The sequence below is a fragment of the Phyllostomus discolor genome, chromosome 6 (assembly GCF_004126475.2).
Source record: "Phyllostomus discolor isolate MPI-MPIP mPhyDis1 chromosome 6, mPhyDis1.pri.v3, whole genome shotgun sequence".
NCBI classification, from domain to species: domain Eukaryota; kingdom Metazoa; phylum Chordata; class Mammalia; order Chiroptera; family Phyllostomidae; genus Phyllostomus; species Phyllostomus discolor.
Genome location: NC_040908.2, coordinates 48,249,012 through 48,271,328, shown reverse-complemented (window position 1 = coordinate 48,271,328; position 22,317 = coordinate 48,249,012). Strand labels below are relative to the sequence as shown.

The 22,317-nt window shown below is 56.3% G+C and overlaps 1 protein-coding gene across 21 annotated transcripts in view; it reads left to right on the top strand.

Annotated features, from left to right (window-relative positions):
• The window catches only part of DYSF (dysferlin), a 202,106-nt gene that overhangs the window by 102,612 nt on the left and 77,177 nt on the right, over positions 1-22,317 (top strand). For all 21 annotated transcript variants that reach the window (XM_028514757.2, XM_028514759.2, XM_028514753.2 and 18 more), the window contains 3 exons: positions 928-1,101; positions 14,262-14,355; positions 14,832-14,909. In XM_028514757.2, the coding sequence (XP_028370558.1) occupies positions 928-1,101; positions 14,262-14,355; positions 14,832-14,909 (346 nt within the window). The remainder of the gene's footprint in view (positions 1-927; positions 1,102-14,261; positions 14,356-14,831; positions 14,910-22,317) is intronic.

Sequence of the window (22,317 nt, the reverse complement as noted above, 5' to 3'; positions counted from 1 at the left end):
TTCCCATGCACACATTGAATTTTGGCCCAAGAACCAAGCTTCCCCCAGTTCAGGAGCAGCTTTTGGCAGGACCTGTGTCCTTTCCTCTCTGTGCATAGAGAATCTAGAGACATATGCTGCTAGGTCCGGGGAAAGGCAAGGCTCTGGGGCAGCAAGCTGTTCCTGGTGCATAAAAGAGACAGACTTCACTCTCCGTGAAGGGGACCCCAGGGGACAGAGGTAGAGCCTTGCCAGGCAGTGCTCCTCCCTCCCGGACATGGACAAAGCTGGCCTCTAGGACTGGCACTGGCCACTGAGCTGATGGCCAGGACCTGAGGCAGTGCCTGAGGACAGTCCCAGGTTACTCTTTCTTGGGGGCTGGAGAGAAGAAGGGGTTTCCAGGGCTCCCTCTGGGCCTCGTAAAGAGTCCCCTTGGAGGAAGAGCCAGAGGTTCCTCCATGGCTCACCTAGGCCCTGCCTCAGGGGAAAAACTGGGGCTGGGAAATGAGATCTTCAGTCTGAATTGCAGACCCACTTCCATTTTTACAAGCTGGGGTGTGAAGAAGGAAAAGGAAATGACAAGAAAACCTTGGATTCAGGAAATCCACCCAAAATGCAAACACACAAACAAAGCTGAAGCCCAGGCATCACCACTTCAGTATACCTTGCCTCTTGGGCCCCTCAGTTCTCCCACAGCCTAGGGAGGATCTGCCCTCCTGATGTCCTGACCCAGAGCTCTCATCAGTGCAGAAGCTGCTCAGGGTGCATGCCCCCTCCCCCGCTTCCAGGCAGCCCTCCCAGGTTTTCCCATCTGGAGGGTGCTGGTGTGGGGTGGGTGGGGAATTGTGGTAGGTAGGAAGGGCACAGTTGGAGCTGAGCCCAGGACTCCCTGCAAACCCTCCAGTGGCCTCTGAGTCTGCCCTGTTCTGCCCTGTTCTCCCCTCACAGCACAGGCAGGCGGAGGCAGAGGGTGAGGGCTGGGAGTATGCCTCGCTGTTTGGCTGGAAGTTTCACCTGGAGTACCGCAAGACAGATGCCTTCCGTCGCCGCCGCTGGCGCCGGCGCATGGAGCCGCTGGAGAAGACGGGAGCTGCAGCTGTGTTTGCCCTTGAGGGGGCCCTGGTATGTCCTTGTGCCCACTGGGCCAGGGTCAGGCGGGGTGTGGCCTGAGTTCCCAGGGCCACTCAGAGCTGATGCAGAGGAGGCAGGGGCCCCAGGACAGGACCTTGGATGGAATACTGACCAGGCATTACGGCTTCAGTTCCTCTGGAGTTGCATGTGGAGAAAGGGCACGCCAGCCTCAATGTCCTGGACATTGCCGGCACCAGGAGACCCGCTGCTTCTTTGCGTAGTCACAATGGGAGCAGGGGAGAGGCCTCGGCACTCTGATGGGCTGGCTTGTGACTGGAGCCAAGGAACCCAGTCCTTGAAGAGGCTGGCTGGTGTGGAAGGGCTGGGGAGGCTTTGGCCCCATGGAACAGCCAGAGACATCTAGTGACCTTTGAGTGTCCTTGGTGGGACACGAGTCCTCCTGGGACCGAGGCTGTTGCATGGGCATTCCCAGGAATTTTGGGAGGGATGTGCCTCCCAAACCGAGCCCCACTGGCCGCCCGGCCCCAGTGTGCACTTCCCGGAGCCGGTGGAACTGGGGTGAACTCAGGGTGTCCCAGGGTCTGTGTGGTGTGTTCCCCCAAAGAGATGAGCAGAGCCTACCTGGACAGTCTGAGTGGGGGCTAGGATATGGCCTGTTCCCTGCTCTTTTGGTCTGGGGGCTTCTGGAGGTGGAGTGAGGTGCCCAGGATGAGACCCCCCTCTGAAATCCAACCATAACTGCCCACCCCAGGGGGATGCTTTGGGTCGTGACCCTGGGACCAGGTCCTACCAGCTGTGCTGGCTGATGGGATGTTAGCGTGTTCAGTGCAGATAGCTGTATGTGTGTGCACGTGCATGTGTGTGCATGTGAGTATCTGGTTGGGGTGAGGAGCTGTGGGTCTTCGCCCTGCGCCATGGCTGGGAACCCATTTGTGGGGCAGCATGGCTTCGAGAGGGAGGCTGGTGTTCTGTGACTCCCTTTGTCTTGCCAGAAAGGGCCCGGCTCAGGCGCAGGTCAGGGCCTGGCAGTGGTCATGTGGCTCCAGCCGAGGGGTTGGCAGGCCTGCGGGTCAGGGCCAGGACTGAGGAGGCTGGGCAGGCACCTCAAGGAAGCAGGGCTTGTTTCCTACAGGTGGAAACTCCACTCAGTGCCTGTAGACAGGAGAGGGGTTTCAGGGCTGACACAGCTAGGAGGGGCCTTGGGCTTGGCCGGAAGTGGGTTCGCACCGTGTCCGGCACTCTGTGTTTCTGCCTCGGTCCCCTGTCTGGTCTCGCTCTCACGTGGGCTCCCTCCGTGTAGTAGCCAAGGTGGCGCCTGTGACAAAGGCTGATGTCATTGTGACAGCCAGCAAAGCCTTGCTGGGTAAAAGTGCTCAGCCTTCTTGTGTCCTTGGTGAGCCTCACAGCCGGAGGCGGTGCGGAGAGGAGGGCTCTGCGTTTTCGGTAGCACCGGTAACAGCCTTGTGTGTGGCAGACGGGCCCCTGAAACCTGGGAGAGGAACAGAAAGTTCTGATTGGCTGTCCTGGGTCAGGCCGCTGGCTGCACCACCAGGCTGGGGAGAGGGAAGGAGAAGCCCAGACAGTGCTGGGCGAAGAGCTGCAGATGATGGCCCCAGACCCTGTTTGGTGAGCCACGAGGAGCCAGTGCAGGCTGTTGAGCAGAATGCCTGATTGGAGCTGGGGGTTAGGGTCATGAGCCAAGTGGCCGTGGAGGATGGCTGGGAGGGAGGGCCTCCCGTCAGGAGACCGTAGGAGTCTCAATTGGAGGCCCAGGCTGAGGGGACCATCTGAGCTGGAGGCCATGGGGTCACAGTGGGAGGAAGTGGAGTGGCTGGGCTCGGGGAGGAAAGGGTCAAATGGGCCTCAGAGGCTCTCCTGGGTGGACAACGGGGTGACTGCCATTGACAGGCCACGGGTGGGGTGGGCCTAGGGCAGTGATGAGTTCATGGTTGGCCCTGGCAAGTCTGACACACACGGTGAGTTGCTGTGTGAGAAAGATGGATGTGGTGGCTGCCAGCCAGGTGACCCGGGGCAGACAGGTCAGGGGCCAGAGGGGCCAGCGTCAGCTGTGATGTGATGTGCCACAAGCAGAGAGTGCACAGGCCAGAGGTGCCTGAGGGTACACGATGGAAGTGTGGAAGGGCTCTGGGGCTGGCCAGGACCTAGGGGGAGGAGATGAGTAAGGCTGGGGGTCTCTCATGGCTTGGTAACTGGGAGAATGAAGCAGGACATTTCTTAGAACCAGAGAAACCAATTTGTTTAGTATTTCTGTGGGAGAAAGTGTTGTGAGGGAACACTGAAATCAAATGTCAAATTAGCAGTACCAAGAAGGTGATGGATTGTGGGACCTGTGTGACTTGCCTGTGATATGTGTAAGCAGCCAGCAGCCCACGCAGTGCAGCCAACTGGGTCTGGGGAGCTTTGCTGACCTGGAGAACCGGGGCGGATGGCGGATGGAGGGACTGCGTTCACAGCCTGTAGTCGGAGGGCTCCCAAGTTGTGTATAGACTTTAGGCGTGGCTGACATTTGGATAGGGCCGTGGGCCCGTTTGACAGGAACTGCCTGACCATTCTGTACTCAATGAATTGAATCTCCATCTGCACCAACACACACACAAGCACACACGTACATACTCCTGCACACATGCCTATATGCATACACACCCTCCTTCCATGGTTGTCTTTACATGCTTCCTGCCAGGACCGAGGCCAGCCTGGGCTCCCACCCCTGAGCCTGCTGTTCTTCGTCCTGGGACATACTGATGTCCAGCAAGGTCCGGGGCTAGAGTCCACTTAGCATCATGTGGGCAGATGGTTGGTTTCCCATGTGCCAGGGCCCAGCTACTGTCCTGGGTGCTGGCCTTTGCCCACTGGCCACCGGTGCCTGCAGATTTACTTGGTGGGAGTACGATGGGACTGGTGAGGCTTCTGAGTGGAGAAGGTTTGATCCCAACTCTGCTTCCTCTGCTTCCTGGTCATCCCTGAGATGACTCTGTTACCTCGTCATGAGCGTCACTGCACCCTGTGGATGTTGTAAGGATTAAGGACACGTAAAGAAGTGCTTCTCTGTCCTAAGGGACACAGGAGCCATCTGGCGAACTTGTTAAAACGCATGCACACTCTTGATTCAGTCTGTGGGCGGGGACCGAGAGTCTCCATTTCTAACAAGCTTCTGGGTGAGGAGACGCTGCTGGGTGGAGGACCACCTCTGGGTGCCCGGGACATAAACCGAGGAGCACATCATGAACACAAGGGAGGTGGTCACATCGTCCCTGTCCCACAGTCCCCCTGCCCCAGCAGCTGGATGCCTTTCTGAGAGAAAGGCAGGGTCTGTCCATTCTTGGCTGAAGTGTGTGGCCAGGGTCCTAGAGAGGGAGACAGGGAAAGATGACATGTCCTCCCTTCTCCTCAGTGGGAGAAGAGGGTTCTTTACTGCTATGTGGAGGCCAGGCCCCTGGGGAATGCCTTACTGATTAGGAAGAGAGACATTCATATGGGAGTATAAATAAACCCAGGAGGATCTGCTTCTTTGGAGTGCAGGGGTGCAGAATAAGAATCTTTCCAGAGTGATAATGTCTAAGAAAGGAGGCTTTTTGGAGGAGGACATTGGGAGGCAGAGCTTGAAGGAGGCCCGGGAAGGACTGCAGGTGGTGGCCAGGTGGCCTTCCTGGTGATCTCACATTTCTGGGTGTCTGGGCCCAAGGACCCGCCTGTGGCGCCCCCGCACCGTCCACCACTCTCCACGGGCCCACGTGTTCACCCGCAAGCTGGGCCTCACTTGCCAGCTCCCCTCCTGAAGACGTCTCGCTGGAAGGCAGGCTCTGTCTGCTCATTAGCACGGCAGCCTTTCCCTGAAACCTTCTGCTGGGGCCAAGCCTGGCTCCCTCCACAGAGCAGGAGGCCCTGGCTCCGTCTGCTAATCGTCTGCTGTCTCCATCGTGAGCATTATTTTATTTTCGTATTATTCTTTTTCCAGCTAATATCCTGGCATTCCCAAAGACACCGGGTTTCATAATCTCCCTGGCGTTCCCAGGGAGCTGGGAAGCGGAGCACAAAGCTGCTATTATAGCGCGTTCCATCCAGCCTCCCTCTCCTTGCCCCACACCCCTTGCTGCCGCCACTGCGGGCTCCCACCCAGTCACCCCCTCCTGACGCCACCGGCCTCTCTGGGAACTCTGGTGACGGCTGTCGGGATGAGCTCACAGAATCCGTCCTGTCGCCCCTGCCCCGTGCCTGCCCTCCACGCACAAGGATTTTTCCAGAACCCTGTCTCTGCGCTTGGCCCTGAGTGTCAGGAAAGGTTTTCTGAGATGCCTGATCCCAGGCAGGGAGGGGAGGAGATGGAGACTGGGCAATTTGTTCTCTTAGCCTTGGAGTGTTTGGAGCGGGAAGAAACTTTTGTGTTCGAAAGGCGGTCTCCACCTGGCTTTGGAGCTGCCGGAACCTCTTGAAATTGGGTGCAAAGTTGTGGGTGTGTGATTTGTGTGTGCATGTGTGTCTGATATGTGCAATGTATACATATGTTGGTACGTCTGTACAGGTATGTGGCATGCATATGGTGTGTGCACACATGTGTTTGTGCAGTGTGTGTCTGTGATGGGCAATGCTGCAGGAAGGTCCACAGCCTTCTTCAATTCTAAAGGGAACCCAGGACCCGAAGAGGACAGGAAGCACACTGAAATCCATTTTGCCACGCGCTGAAGACCAGGCTGAGAGTTTCGTGTGTGTTGTCTTGTCTCATCTTGCAGCAACCCCGGAAGGCTGGATTCCATGACTGCCCATGTTGTAGTTGGGGAGACTGAGGTTCAGTATGACACTGTCCAATACGGTAGTCCCTAGCTGTATGTGGCCATTCAGATTTACACTTAAAGTAATTAAAATAAGAAAATTTCCTTCCCCAGTCACACCAGCCACATTTCCAGTGCTCATAGCCACACTGGACAGGGCAGCTGTAGGGCAGTTCTGTTATTGCAGAAAGAATGTTGGGTGATGCTGTTTGAGAAATGCCCGGAGCTCCTAATGTTACCCCAGAAGAAACTGAGGCCTGAGCAGGAGTTTGCCCAGCGATACGGCATGAGTCAGTTCTAGAACCAAGGCCAGAACAGTGGCTCTTCTGCCCTCTCTCCCCAGGATCTCCTCATTCTTACTCGGGCATAATGTCCTCGAGTGGGCTACTAGGGAGGGCCCTGGGCAGCTGGCTAGAGCCTTTGGCTATGGGCATCACCCCCTGGTCTTGTAGCCAGGTAGTTTGGCCTCCTTGGAGCGTTCAGGCAGCTGGAGGGGAGCTGGTAACCAAGGCCTCCACCCAGGAAGCCTCCACTTGGTGGGTGGAGGCCTGAGTCCTGACCTGAAGTGGAGAGGACGTATGGAGAGAAGCATTCCAAGTGCCAGCCAGCGGGCAGGGAAGGGCAACTGGGGGCCAGAAGTTCTGTGGGGGGTCAAGGAGAGGCTGGTGCCAGAAAGGAATAATTTGAGACTTGAACCGCTGAAAACGAGAGATGTGGGTGGGGAGGGGAGAGGCCATCTCTGGACCTGGATGGGGCCCTGCTGTGCTCGAGGCACCTAGGTATGGCTCCCAGAGCGGCACCTTGAGCAAGGGCAGCGCCAGGCTGGTGAGAGGGGTTTGCTCCGTTAAGTAACCAAGGCCCACAGCAGGGTCTGCTGCTTTGGGAGGTGGCTCCAGGTGTCCCTGGATTCTGTTTCTTGAATATGCTAATTGAGCACCTGCTCTGTACTTGGCATTGTGCTAGCAGGGCAGCTTCAGGGCTGGCTGCCCTCTCACGCAGGGGCCTCCCTGCCCCTCCTGCTCCTCCACACAGAAAAACACTTGGGTAATTCCTCTACATGCGTCCTCTGTGTCAGTCTAGCTCAGGGTTTGGATACCGATCTTTGACGGGCCCAACTATGTGTCAGTGTAGCCAGGACAAAGTGCCAGCACGTGAATGCTTCCGTGTGTCACCGCTGAGTGGATGTGCCAGGTGCCCCGACATCACGGTACCTGAATGAGGGCCTGAATCCACCATTCCCAGGGTGATCTTATAATTCATGAGCTGGTCTGGGACGCTCTTTGTGGCCAGGCTGGAAAGTGGCTAGGGCCGTTCCTGGAACACTGGGGCATGCAGTTATCCCAGTTACTGAGGCAGTCTGTGATGGGGTAGACCTACTAGCGCATTCTGTGCACCTCCACATGTGAAGTCGTGGAAACCCTGGAGGGACACAGACACTCACGCCAGCCCACACGTGGCATCGTGGATTCTCCTGGTTTCCTGATTCCACCCCTGCTCCCCAGGGGCCGGCCCGTAGTTTTGCAAGGAGTTTAGCAGCTGCTTCCAAGCCTTGGCTCCAGCTGTAAATTAAATGGGGTTGCACCCTCAGCTGCTATTCCACTTAAGGTTGCAATCAGCCCCAAGTAGGAGGGGAGGTCCGTGTGTTCCCGAGTTCCCTCTTCTAAAGGGTTCTCCTCCTCTGGCCTGGCCTGCTGGCCTGTGGTTTCCCTAGGCCTGGGCAGCCAGGGCAGTGATGTGGATCCTGGGCTCCCCGAGGCCCTGACATGGCACTTGGCCCCGTCCTGCCCCCAAGCCCTGCTCAGGTGCTGAGTTTTGTGGGGAATCAGGAGCCCCGAGGGGGTGCCGAGGCCTCTGGCTCCACTGGCTAATTTGCGGCACCACCTGAGGGAAGGCTTTAACATTATGGGTCTAGTTTTCTCACCTATCAGATGGGGGTAATAAAAACATAACAAAAATAATCTCCCCTTCTAGTGCAGGGGTCAGCAACCCAGGGCCCACAGGCTGAATCTGGCCCTGGGGCTGTTCGTGTAACAGGGCTTTACCGACACAGGCATCTCATTGGTGTGTGTGCTGTCTGTGGCTGCACAGGAGACCATCTGAACTTCCAAGACCAAAGTACTGACCCTTTGGCCTTCGTGGACCAAGTCGGCCAGCTGTTCTAGGGCCCACACTACGTGCCAAGCATTGCCCTCCTCCCTGTGCCTGCATTGTCTCGCTTAAGCCTCTAGCAGTCCTAACAGATGGGTTTTATTCTTACTGCCCTTTTACCGTTAGGCAAACAGGCACAGAGAAGGCAAGTAATACTTGCTCTAGCGGTGTTTTCTCCCGTGCGCACTGTGAAAAAGTGCGTGGATAGTGATGGGCCGCGCAGTGTAGCGGGCTGCCCGACACAGCCGCCCCGTTCTTCGGGGCCCCAGCTCGGACCGCAGTGAGGAGGAGACCGGGCCACCCACCCCGGGCTGCACGGGTCTGTGTTTAACGGTGGACTCTCTGGAAAAAGATCCAGGCCACGCACTCACCCCAGTTTGTAGCGTTGGCTGATTTCCGTGGTGTGAATATCTCTGCCACAGCCACTCCGCGCCCACAGCGTGACATCACCGAGTGTGGCCATGGGAAGAGATGGGCTGCACACCACACAGATATGCCAGACACGACCTCAGCAGCAGGATGGCAGCAAGAGGTAGTAAAATAATTAAGAAATGATGACCTGAGTGTTTATCACCTTTGTTTTTTGAATTAATTTCTGTAGTTTTAGATTTATATGATTTAATTTTTACAAATGGCTGTGTTTAACAACCACTTTGCAAAATGGCTGAAAATTTAATGATCTGTTCTCATGAGCTGTGTGGGTCAGCTCCAGTACTTGCTGCTCTGGGGTTGAGGTGGGGGGTAGGGGTCCCTGATCCTGTTTACATAGGAAAAGAAATGGGGCCCTTCAGTGTAGCTCCCTTCCCAACAGCGCTGTCACCTGTGTTCTTCGGGTCTTCCTTGTATAGGGATTGAGCTCTCCCTGGAAAGCAAGGAGGGCAGCTGACCCCCACACCCATCCACTTGACCGTGCTGGGGGAGGGAGTGCCCGGTGGGCCCCAGGGTGCCTCTGAGGCTCGGTTGCTTCCTTCCTGACCACCCCGAGTGTGGCCCCTGTGGCCCTGTCCCCTGTCTGCTCAGCCTGGGGAACCTCACTGTGTCCTTTTACTGCATTCACCTTGGCTGTCACCCCTTGTGTTCCCCTCCTGCCTCCACCTTATAGATCCTGAAGCCGACCTCTAGGCCCTGGATGAGGCAATGCGTCCTCACCAGGGGGAGGAGGCGTGTGTATGTGGGGCAGACAACCTGTGGTGCAGAAGGAATCTCAGACACACTAGTGGTCTTGCACTGGTCTTGGGCTCAATTTAGGCCACTCCAGGAGTCCTCTTCACAGACTTCTTGTTTCCCTAGAACCTGCCCACCTCCTCCCAGGGGGGTGGCCACACAAGGTCTTGGGGCAGAGACATCAGCAGACTAAGGTGGGCTTGGCCGCTGGCTCTGGGGACCCCTGGGGGTGGCAGGAGGGAGTCCCTCACACTTCTAACTGAGCTCAGGCTCCCCCAGGGAGCCATGGCTGCCAGCCGGGCAGCAGCAGTTGGAGGCCACCCAGTGCCCTGGGCAAGCAGCAGGATCCCTTACGCAGCTAGCCCCAAGACAGAGTGCGTGGCCGCAGACCGCGTGGCTGCCAGCCCCCGCCTGGGAGTCTCACTGTCATGAGCTATGGAAGCAGGAATGTGACTGCGGGAAACCCGATGCCCTGGGCCTGGCCCTGGGGCTGAGGAAGAGTGTGGACTGGGAGTGAAGGTTGGTGGGTGGAAACGGGAGCATCAGCCGTGCCTGCAGCCTGTGAGAACAGAAGGAAGCCAACCCTCTTTCTCCTGGCTGTGTTCCCCACTCCTCGACTCACCCTGCCAGCCAGGCCTTTCCCCTAAGCTCCCGGGGGCGGGGGAGAGGGGGGAACCACCCTGTTCCATTCACCCCACAGATGGCCCCACCCTGGGGTGCCATGAGTCCACATCACTTGTCCTCTCTGTGCTGGTGTCAGACCCTGCGCCTGCTGAGGGTGGGAGGGTGCTGTCTGATGCACACTTTCCTGTCCCTTCCCCTGGGACCTTAGGACTGGGTGTTGCAGTCCTGGCTTAGGGTGGGGGATGCTGGTGATTGATGTGATAAATCTTCAATGGACACTTACTAAGTGCCAGATGCTGGGCTGGGTGCAGGGGAGAAAGGAGTGTGCATGTCTTGCCTGTACATGCAGAGAGATGGATGAGGGAGAGAAGCGAGGAGAGGATGGGTAGGGGATGCTGGAGCCAGCTAGGTAGTCAAGGAGGTGTCCGGGCCTCAGTGATTACTGAGCTGAAGGAAGAGCTCGAGTCAGCTTGTCAGGGAGGACATTCCAGGTGGGGAGAAAAGCCCACGCAAAGGTCTTGTGGAAGAGGGAAGGTGACGGGCTCCAAATTTACAGAAAGCTGAAGGGCAGGCAGAAGAGGGAAGGTGTTTAACATGAGGCTGGAGAGGTGAAAGGGTTAAACTGACACCGTCGGCCCTGTTTACTCAGTGCCGGGGACCTGCCAAGGGCAGAGGGTGCATTTTATTTCATTTTCACCAGTGGTTCTCAACTGGGGGAATTTCTATTCCCCATTCCACTCCCTAGGGGACATTGAACAATGTCTGCTGATGTTTTGGTGGTTGCAACTAAGGGGTGGGGGGATGCTTTGAGCATCTACTAGGTAGAGGCCCTGGATGCTGCTAAATATTCAACAATGCACAGGACAGCCCTGAGAGAACAAATAATCATCTGGCCCAAAGTATGCATAGTGCCAGGGTTGAAAGTACCTGCATTTTTAATAGTCCTGTGCATTGGGTGTTACCATGGTTGCCGCTTTACAATGAGGAACCTGAATGTCAGGAGCTGAGCTTCCCTGCGGCACCCCAGCTCCCCTTGCCTGGACCATGCTGTGAGTTCCAGGCAAGTTCCTGACTCCTGGAGACTCTGAGGCTGTGGCTGGGTTGGGGGGCAGAGCTGGCCTCTCCCTTATCCCAGGATCTGAAGGGGAGGCGTGGAGAGCTCAGGTCCCTCTGGGAGGGCTGGAGGATGTGAAGACATTGGCCAGCTGTGAGGGTGGAGTTCTGCCCTGGGTGGGAACCAGGGCAGCTGCAGGGCCCTGGTTAGTGGGTGTCCCTCAGCCCACCTCCTGGTTCTCCCATCTTCTTCCCAACAAGCCCCCTCTGTGTCTGTCAGGAGGAGAAAGGGAGGGGGAGGAAGGTTCATACTTGGGTGGCAGATTAGAGTGGGGGTGGCAGAGGGCCCTGTGGAATGGCAGGGCAGGGTGGCAGCTGGGGGTGTTGGCAGTGGGCACCTCTGCTGGAGCCAGGACAGAGGGAAGACCCCTGGCAGTCTAAGGGGCATTCCTGGAGGAAACCCTGGTTTCTCCCTCTGAAGAATGGTCCTTCTCTGTGCCAGTGCCTGCTGTGGGCCAGGCACAGAGCTAGCCTGAGTTACCAGCCCCCAGCCTTTGTGGGAATCCCAGAGAAGGGTACACCTTTTCTGATCACAGGTGGTGGCCCTGCCCTTGGACAGAGACTCCGAAAGTGCTGCCAAAGCCCCAGACAGAGGCCTTTGGTGGGCGTGGTGCTGATGGGAGGCGGCTAGGGGAGGTGTGAGGTGAGTGGAGATGTGTGCAGGCAGTGATCTGCAAGCAGGGAGGTCCCTGTAGGCACCTGGAGGGAGAGGAGGAATTCCATGGGCTGCAGGTGGCAGAGGTGCGGTTGCCTCTTGCTCTTACCTCAGCTACCTACCTTTGTGGGGGACATGTGTGTTGCTAGCCTGAGGTGCAGAGTCCTGGGCCTTCCACCCTACCCAAGCTGAGCCCTCCTCTCCCCCCGCACCCCACAAAGTGCACTGAGCTGTAGGTGCTATGCACTGCTCTGCCCAGTGGCTGGCCAAGCCATTTCGAGGGTCCTGATCTGCTTTCCTTGATGTGTGTTTGCCTCATGCCTGGGGCAGCCTGCCAGGGCCCCCCAGGTCCAGCCCTATGTTTGGCCCCACAGACCCTAAAACTGGGAGCCGTTAGTGGCTGGACTCAGTACGTGCTCTGGCAGGATGCCAGCACAGCACAGCCAGGCCGAACGCCTCTCCTGGTGGGAGCTCAGGATGCTTGGGGTCCTTACCTGCCTCGGAGGGAGGATTCAGGTACAGTGGCCTTTGGGTCTTTCTGTAGTAGCCTTCCCTGTCTGTAGGATGATACTTCTCCCTCTTATCCCGCTAATGTGTATGTGTTGAGAGACTGATTGCTTGATTGATTTTGATTTGTGCCTCTCGCTGTGGCTCCTGAAATGTCTACTTTTCCAGCTCCTGGAATACTTCTGAACAAATATGGGATATGTGGATACCACCCCTAGCACAATTGCCAACTTCACAGTTTTTGACTTACCTTTCCCTGTCCTGCCTGTTTCTCATTTCTCTCATAAGATCATCAATACCAAACATTTCTTGAGCATTTATTGTATGTCAAGTGGTATGCTAAGAACAACATGTAATTTATCTCCTTAATAATCACAGCAACTCTCTGAGACAGATACTGTAGAATTATTCCAAAGTTATAGAGAGACTGGTTCAGAGAAGTTAAGCAACCTGCCCAAAGTCACACAGCTAGTAAATGGGAGGGCCAGAATTAGAACCCAAGTAACCTGGTTCTAGAGCTTGTGTTAAGGCTGTGGCCAAAGCAAGGGGGTCAGTGCTTCTCCCTGTCAGAGACGAGGTGCCCTGTGGCAGGAGCTCTGCAGCCCTCCCAGTAGTACTAGAACCTCAGTGAGTTCCCAGGAAAGCACAGTTACAAATCTTTCCTGCACGTGGGCTCTATGGACCCCTTTTGGGGGATGGAGCAGGGGAAGACTGGCTTACCTTTCGGATGTATTTTTTTGTTGACTAGAATGGCTGGGGCAGGACTGGGATGGCCGTGGCACTTCTGGCCTGGCCATGGGCTTGGGGTGGGAGCAGGTGTGAGTCTGGGCCATCTTTGAGAAGTGTGGCCTTCCTGGAGGTGAGGACTGGTTTTGAGGGACGTCAGCCCTGGTGTGAATGGGGAAGACGGGGCAGGTCACTGAGGGCCTGACCAGGAGCTGCCAGGCAGTGAGAACCACTGCAAGATTTGGACTGGGGTGCCAAACGGTGACTGTGGGTGATGGCTCTGCTTCTGTACTGTGTGGGCAGATGCATCCAGGGAGGCTTCTTAGACAAGGGGTCTGGGGCTAGGCCCTGAGAGGGGACATGGTTTGGAGGGGAGGGGCACAGAGGTGGCCATGCTCTTTGCATTTAGAGGCACCAGGGGACTGGGCAGGCCCGGCAGGGATGCGAGTCCATCCAAGGGAGGCCGGGATTTCCTTTCACGGGCACGTGTGCTTGTGTGTTGGGAACAGGGACTGGGCGAGGGATGGGGCAGGTGGGGGAGAGGGAGAGGGACTCGGAGAAACATGAGTGGCATCAGAGGGAGCGGACAGTGTGGGAGTGCTGCCCAGATCTGCCCAGCCCTCTGTTGGGCTCCTGGCCAAGGAATGCTGGTGGGCCTGATGTCACAGAAGACCGAGTCTGGGAGGCTGGGCTGGGGTGTGACTGGGCCACTTCCTAATCTCGTATGGGCTTTGGTCCCTATTGGGTCTCCAAGCTTCCCAAACTGTACCAGGACCCCAGTGAGGGGGCAACAGGGTGGCAGAGGTGGCAAGGGGAGGATCAGTGCATCAGAGAGGTGGGCATCAGGTCTGGGGGGGTGCTTTACTGTCTAGCGGTTGGAGCCCAGTTCCAACACAGACACGGGGAGGGGAGTGATGGAGGGCTTTATGCACAGACCGGTTTCTGGGCCTGAGTGCAGACCTACACTGCCTCCTGCTCCCGTCCCTGCCCCTGGCCTCAGCCCGAGCCTGGGCACCTAGTCAGTGCCTGTGTGTCCCTGCCACCAGCACTGTCTCCAGACACACGGGATGGACAGGGACACTGGACGGGCCCTCCAGACTCTCACTGTTCGTGACTCACCCCAGTGGGCAGGCCACCACTGGGCTTTCTCCGCAGGTCCTCTTACAGTCCTTCCTCCTATCAAACTCCAACCTCTTGGACTGGAGCAACTCAAACCTCCCTTCTGTCTTGTCTGATTTCCGTAAGAGAGGGAAACAATTTCTCTGTGGACTTGACTTTGGAGTCTGTGGTCTGTAGGAGAGGATGAGCTACTCTAGAGTGAAGTCAGAGGCTGGTGGCCAGCTCTCTGCAGCTGAGGAGCATTGTCTAGGGATCTCCTGACTTGGAGACTGGACTGTCTGAGTCAGTCTCCCTGTCGCCTTCAGGCTTGGGGTCAGACTCTGTTGTGACCAGCTCTGTGTCTCCAGGGTGGTGTGGTGGATGACAGGAGTGAGGATTCTGTGTCTGTCTCCACCTTGAGCTTTGGCGTGAACAGACCCACAATTTCCTGCATCTTCGACTGTAAGTGATGCTTCAAGGGGGATGTGGGTGGGTGTGTGGCCTTACGCCTCTGCTTGTTCAGGGCTGTGGTCAGCTGCGTATGGGGGGCTGCGGAGAACTGGGTCTGTGAGCCTGTCAGTGTGTGCCCGTTTATGTATGGTATGTGCGTCAACTGGAAGCTTCAAATTGGGCATTCCAGGTCTTGTGCATTCTGGCTTGTCCCATCACCCATTTGTCCTCTCCCCATTCTCCTCTTCATCAGTCCCTTCTCCCCAAGTCTTGCAAGGCCCAAGGACATATCGCTCAGGTGTCCACCTTTGAGATGCAGTCTGTGCTGACTCTGTGAGTGGCCCACTTCTGCAGAGTGTGACATGTGTCATTTCTGTCGTTTAGCCCGTCTATCTGCTGCCCTTCCTAGGGACACATTCCACCCTTTCCTCCAGCTCTTCGCCGCCTCCAGCCCCTCACTTGGCATCTCTGTTTCTTCCCCGGTGCAGACGGGAACCGCTACCATCTGCGCTGCTACATGTACCAGGCCCGGGACCTGCCTGCGATGGACAAGGACTCTTTTTCTGGTAGGTGGCAGATGGGAGGAAAGCCAGGGACCAGGGACTGAGAGCTGGGAACTGAGCCATTGGGCCTTTGGACCCCAGGGAACAGAGCTTGGGGCTTTTCCTGCAGGTGGGGGGCTGTGTTTGCTGTTTGTGGAGGTGGCTCCTTTGCCAGGGTCACTATGGCTTCGTAGTTGTCAGGTGGCTTGCTTGACCCCCCCTGCAGAGTTTGGATTTACTGACCATCCCCTCCTGAGAGCCCCTCTGGCCTTGGCCCCAGAGTGCCCTCTCTCCTGGGTTGCTTGCAGCTTCCTTATACTCTATCTGCTCCTATCCGGGTGCTCACTGCCCTCTGAGCCCAATATTCCCAACATTCGGTCTGAGTCCTCTTCTCTGGGCACTGGGGCCCCCTTCCTCTGCTCCCCCACTTCAGTGACCACTCACGTTAGGGAAGTTTCTAGGTCTTGTCCAGCCACATCTTAGGTATGTCCCCCTGGATGCCTCAGAGACACCTCAGTTCATCCGTCCAAACTGAACTTCTTACAACAACCCGCCCCCCCACCCCGCCCCAGTCTAGGCCTCCTCTGCATGTCCCGCCTTGGCTGGGGTGTCCCATTGGCACACACTCTTACCCGTCAGGCTGGGAACCAGCAGTCAGTCACCCAGTCCTGTTGATTTTGGCTGCTGAAACTCTCTTGCTGTCCCTGAGAATGGACCCTACCCCTTTGTATCTGGACACTCTGGTCATCTCCTGACCTCCCTGCTTCCCTCTGCATTGCCCCTGAAATCTGGTCGTATCACCCCCTGATTTCAAATGTAGACACTGATGTGCAAATCCTTGACTCTTCATCCTGGCGGATGACTCTTGTGTGATCTGACCCCATGCGCACTGCCAGTTCTGTTTGTTCCGATTCCCTCTATCCGGTTAGCTCTGGCCCCACCTGCTTTTGCCAACATTTACCATATTTTTTGCTTTTGTACCAGTGTTCTCTTTGCCTAGAATGCATTCTCTCTCTATTTTTTAAAGATTTTATTTATTTATTTATTTTTAGAGAGGGAAGGGAGAGAGAAAGAGAGAGAGAGAGAAACATCAATGTGCAGTTGCTGGGGGCCGTGGCCTGCAACCCAGGCATGTGCCCTGACTGGGAAACAAACCTGTGACACTTGGGTTCACAGCCCACGCTCAATCCACTGAGCTATGCCAGCCAGGGCCTCTCTCTATTTTTAACACTGTGAACTCCTATTCATCCTTCAAAACCCAGCCCAGATGCCCCTGACTCTTCCCCGAGCTGAGCTGGCTGTCAGCACTTGGCCAGCATTTCACTGGCACCTCTCTCAGAGCCCTGACCCACGACACACATCAGTTACTACCTACCTCTGCCACATACTGCCCACTGCGACTGTGAGCTCCTTCGGGAAAGGGTCTTGTCTTACCCTTGAACCTGCAGCACTGGATGTCTCAAGAATGAACACTTCACTGAACCGCTCACTGGGAGCCCTGGTGTGCTACTGACATTATTTCATGCACCCCTGATAAGGGGTCTCCTGTGAAGTAGGTATTTAACATCCTTGTTTCATAGATGCAGAAGCTGAGACAGACAGCTCAATTCAATTGCTTGAGTCAAAATACTTGACAGGTGACATATCATCCTTCAAATGCTTGAGTAGAACTGAGTTCTGCTTGAGAATGATCTGTTCACAGAATGGCTCCGCAGCTCATAGCCACAGGCCAGCCCCCTCCCCACTGTGCAGGGTTATGGGGGGTGGGGGGACTTCTCTGGTTCTTCCTTCCCAGCAGCTGTGCTTCCCTGCATTCCCTGCCCCCCGCCCACCCCGCCTCAGGGACCTGTTCTCCAGCCCTGTGCAGCCAGGCATGGGTACACAGAGCTATCTCTTCTCTGTGCTTTGGGTCCAGGGTCCTGAGAGTGCCCTCTGCAAAGTGTACTCAGAACCAGCAGGCGAGCGTCGGCAGGCCAGGGGCAGGCAGCTGCAACTCTTTGGGAACCTTTGCCAGGAGGCTTTTTGATACTTAGAATGTACCCTGAGGAAAAAAAAAGTCGACTAATTTCCAACCTTGTTTCCTCTTCATTTGGAGAAGGCGGGAGAGGTGGGGGTGCAGGCGGTCAGTTGTGTGGGGTGGTGGTGAGGTGGGACTCAGGTGGGAGGCCCGGTGCTCTGGTGCTCTGTGGCCCAGGTCGGGCTGACCCTGCAGGGAGGGAACTCCTCCCAGGAACCCGCTCTGGGCGTCAGTGTGCCCCTCTAGTGACTGCAGGCCTGCGTCAGCCCCACGCTGGCCTACAGCGACGTCACACTTTCCGTCCTGGCCCCACCCCCTCCCCCAAATAAACATCCCTTGAGCGTCAAGGGCACTGCCCCGGGCTTCCTCAGAGGCCACTGGCTTCTGAATGAAAGGCCTGATTGAGCAGCTGCTGGCAAGGAAAGCAGCAGCCAACACGGGTGAACCTATAAAACCCAGAGTGTTTATTTTCACTCCCAAACTCTAAACCAAAGCAATTTCTCCCCTGGAACTGACCCTGGGGTGGCTGGCGGCCGGAGGCTGTGTATGGCCGCCGGCTGGCGTTTCTCAGAGGAAACTCCTGTGTGAATCCAGAATGTCTGGGGCCAGGGGAGGGTCCAGCACAGAGTCTGTGGCTCGTCCCATGGCCCGGCCGGCCCGCTGGGGGTCTGGGGCAGAGACTCCTTTCCTCTGGAAGCCCTGACCAGTGGCGTTCTGGGCCTTGCCCCACAGGGGCTGGCAGCAGTGGCCCCAAGCTGTGCTCTCTGTCTGTCCCCTGTATGTAGGCCTTGGGGCTGCCTGGAGACCCGGCTGTGTCTGCTGCCTTCTGCCTGGCCAGAGTTTGGGGGAACACACAGGAATTGTCCAGGAAACATTTGCTGAAACGTCAGCTGGGAAAGGGAGACTTGTGGAGATACTGTGGTCCAGGCTGCCTGAGGATGTCACTCGGGTGGGGTTTGAGTGTGTGTCCAGCACAAGTCTCTGGACCACTGGAGGGGCACGTGTGGCATGTGGTTATGGTGTGTGGCCTGTGTAGTGACCAGGCATAAGAAATATAGGATGATGTTTCATTCAAACGACTTTTCTCTGATACAGGGCTGGGGTTGCCACTGCTTGGTGAGCATCTGGAGAAGGCACTAGACTTCCCTTGAGTGGAAAAGATATGACTCAAGAGGACTTAGAGGCCTCATGACCTCAACCCCATACCTTATGGGCAGAGTCACTTCCCTGAAGTTGCTCTTCATGGCTGTTATTTCTCAAAGGGAGCTGGGGAGGTGGCCGTCTCCTTTGCCCCTGCCGCAGCTGGACATCAGCATTGCTGTGGTTTGAAGCAACCATAAGCTCTGCTTATGGAACTGCCACCAAGATGCACAACCCTTGGGCAGCTCTGTTTTGAGGTCACCACACTCCAGAGAATGGCCCTTGGTGTGAGGGACCCAGAGACTTGTCTTTGAGAGTCCAAAAGGTCAGTGGGCTCGGGAGCCTGACCTGGCTAACCAAGGGAATGAGAGATGGTGAGTGGACCAGTTGCCAAGGGGGCGGGGTATCTGTCAAGGAAACAGAAGGTCCTGTGCTCACTTTGTTGGCCTCGTGGTTCCTGGGAAGGTCAAAGCTGTGCCAGCTGGGTGGTCCTGGGGGGCTGCTGCTGGGCCAGACTGGAGCGAGGGTTGATGAACTGTGGCTGCCCACAGCTGAGGTTACTTCTCTGGGGACCAGTGCTTTAGTGTTTCCCAGATCCACACTCTTTCCTGGGTGGGGCTGGGGCGTTTTTGCTTCTGGGCTTCCCATGTCTGTACTGCAGGTGGGGACTGCTCGTTGGAAGCACAGCTTTCTGCTAAGGCTGGTTCTGGTTGCGGGGATTTTCTGGTTGAGCTTAAGGAGCTGTTTTCCAAAGTGCATTGGAGGCTTGTGAAATGCTCCACTTAAAAAGGGTTCCTGAGCAAGAGAGACTGGGAAACACCGCCCACTGAGAGATTTATAACACACAGTGGCACGGAGGGGCTCTGAGCTGGCTGCAGAAAAAGGGGCCCATTGGATTGTTGAAGTGCTCATTAGTACACCTTGGGAAGCACTGATCTACACAGGGTCCAGTTCAAGGTGCTCAGCATGAATCCAGGACCGCATGTGATCTGCCTGCCTCCTCCTCTCTCTGTCCCCATGGCCCGGTGCTCTTTCCCTCCCTCAGCCAGACCAATGCCTGGCTGTCTCCCAAGCATCCGTGTGCTTTGGTGCCTTTGCTCATCTGTGCTAGGGGCCTAGGCAGCCGCTTTTCCCTGGTCTACCTTGGTAACTTCCACATTCCTGAGATGCGGGGTAGGAGACCCCCTTTGGGAAGACTGACTTGGTGCCACCTGGCTACACTGGGCGCCCCTGCCACTCTTGCACCTGATGCACTCCACTCTTAAGGCAAACCTCACCTTGGGCTGTGACTGTTGCCTAGTTACCACCTCCAACTGGTAGGCACGACCTTAAGGGCTGGACGGAGACTCATTCTGCTCCATGTTCCTAGCGCCAAGCTTACCTACCTCATGTTCGTTAGTTGGTGATTGTATCCTGAATGAATGATGGATGACAACTAATGCCAGAGTGAGCATCTTTGTACATATAGGTTTTTGGTTAATTTGGATGATTCCCAGGAATATGGGAAATAGGGTATAAACAGTTTTATGTTTTCCTGGGCATAGTGCCCAATTGCTTTCCTGAAGAGTTGCTGAATTTCCTCCAGCACTAAAGGAGAGTATACCTAGTTCATCAAGTATTTACCAACACTGGGTTTTGTAAATCTAAACAATTTTTCTTAACTTTATAGCAAAGGTGGTGCTGTCATTATAGCTTTCATTTGTAGTCCCTTACTCGGGATATAGTCCACTCCCTCCTAGGGACCCTTTTCCTATGAACATGGTGGAGGAGCACTGGGCTAGGAGTCATGTTGGCTAGTCCTGGCCACGCATGAGCATGGGACTTTGTCTTCCTGGGGCACGGCTCCCTCTTCCGACCAGTGGGATGGTGCTGCCTGCCCTGTGCCCTGTTCCGGTGGTCTGACCTGGTTGGTGGGGGCCCATGAGGAAAGCTTCGTGTATGGTGAATGCAGAAGTGTCCTCCCCGGACTCCAGGAAGGTCTGAGCAGCAGAGCTGGGGCGCTGGGGCTCCGGGTCCAGCAAAAGAATCACCTGCTAAGGCCTCTCGTGGGGATGCAGTTGGGTCAAACCATCTGCATTCGTGGCCAGAGCTTCCCGGGGCAGCTTAGGGGGCTCCGATCCAGCGGCATTTCACCTCAACTCTGGTGGTGCTCCCTATGGCTTGGCAGGATGGCCCTGTCCTGTGGTGCGCTGTCCCTGCAGGGAGTGTTGGGCTGGGGTGGACAGGGAGGAGATAGCCCTTCACCTTCGTTTCACCCCTCCTCGGGATCTGCTTCTCCCTGATCTTGGCTTTCTAGAAGAAGGATGTGTCTGTGTGTCTGTCTGGCTTTCCTTCATCTGACCACCTTGCTTCAGCAACACCCACCCCCACTCATTTCTTTTTTTTGGAGGGGCTGGCCCCTGTGGGGGGAGAGGCCAGGCCCCAGCACACAGTAGCCCAGTGTCTGAGGCCCCAGGCCTCCAGGCCTGCTCTTTACAATGCCTTTGTTGTGTGTTTTTTCCTCCCATGGGCGGGCGGGGTGCGTGTGTGGGTCTGGGTGATTTTTGTTTGAAAGCCACCCCCTCCCCGTCCCCCAGCGCTGAGCTCATTGCCTGCGCTGATGGGGCTGCTGGAAGGAGTCGGCCTGCTCAGGGGCCAGCGTGGGGGGTGCTGCCAACACCAATACAGTGTGCGCAGCCGCTACAATGTGCAATTGTGATCTTTGTGTAAACGCGGTCGGTCTGGGCCTCGCACGCTTATAAAAATAAAGCGTTGGGAAGCACAGGGGGTGGGAACAAAAGGGGCTTTTTCGCCGGCTCTCTAATATGGTTTTATTTATCGGAACGCTCCCTCTTTCCTTTACTGGAACCAGGGAGAGGTTCTCTGCCGAGCTTGGAGCTGATGGTATCACAGCCAGACGGTTTCATTAAATGCACAGACGCCGCTGCGCCCTGCCAGGGACAGGAAGGGAAGGGCTTGGGCCAGCCCTGCCAGGCTGGTGCATGGAAGGGGGAGCCCGATGCCAGGAAGGCTCCTACCAAGTTGGGTGGTGAGATGTGGTGGCATTTCGTCCCTGCCCCTTCCCCTGCCAAGAGCCTTCCATTGCTCTCTTCTACCCCTAGAATCAGGTTCCAAACCAATTTCCTGCAGGAAGTCCTCCAGGATTGACCACATTGTGCTTTTGTGCCTGTAGCTAACAAGCCTGCCCAGGCTGGTGGCTGCCAGGTGTTAGCCGAACCCAGTGTTGTTTAGCCCCCAGGTTCTGCCTCCTAACTCAGACCCTTTCCTCTCTTAAAACTGGCCCCTTAGGTGACAGTCAGAATCTTAGACCCTGCTGCACCCATCCTGTGGTGAGAGTCCTCCCGTTGCCCACCTTAGCCCTCCCACCTTTCCTCTGGCCGCTATCTGCCGCCTCCTGTGCAGGGACCATGGTGTGCCACTTGGCTTCCCTAAGGCCAAGGAGCTTGTCCTACTTACCTCCCATTTGTGGGGAAATTCTACCTTCCTGTGCCAGCCCCAGGATTGTAGCTGGACATCCCAGCACCCTTTTGAGGCCACAGGCAGGTAGTTGGAGACATCACTGGAGTTGGACTGTGAGGCTCAGAGGATGCAAGATATTGTAGGACAGAGCAGGTGCGAAGGGTGGGGCGCATGTTGGAGCGTTTGGGCTCCGCCCTCCCAGACGTCTACCTAGCACCCTGCTGCCAGTCTCCTGCATCCTTAGGCTTTCCTTGTCACATGCCCTCAGCATTTGGCATTTTGAGTCTTATAAAATGGCAGCAAGCTGGACCCTTCCTCCTGGCTGACACCCTAATGGGGGAAGTGGGAGGAGCCCCTTCTCCAAGCCCTCTGCTCTTTTCCTAAATCACGTGCACTCAGTCAGTCCTATGGGTCCTTCTCTTGCATTAGTTTCCAGAGTGTGGCCCTGGAAGGCAGATTGGTACCACCTGGGAAATTGTTAGAAATGCAAATTCTCAGGTCTTGTACTAGTCCTAGACCTAGACCTAGACAAGTGTGGCTGGGGCTGGCATGCTGGAAAGGAGTTTGGGGACAGTAAGAGCCTCAGGGGCCTTAGGGCTCCTCTCACACCAGCCACTGAACAGCTGTTGGGTCCACGTGCTGTTTATCTAAGCTCCTACCACCTCTGCCTGGACTCTTCCAGTAGCCTCATACTCGGTCTCCCTTCCCTGCACTTGCTCTGTCTCCTCCAGTCTGTTCTCCGGGTGGCAGCCAGAGTGAATTTGCTGAAATGCAGCCCTAGGTACACCATGCTGACGGCACCAACATCTCTGTTCT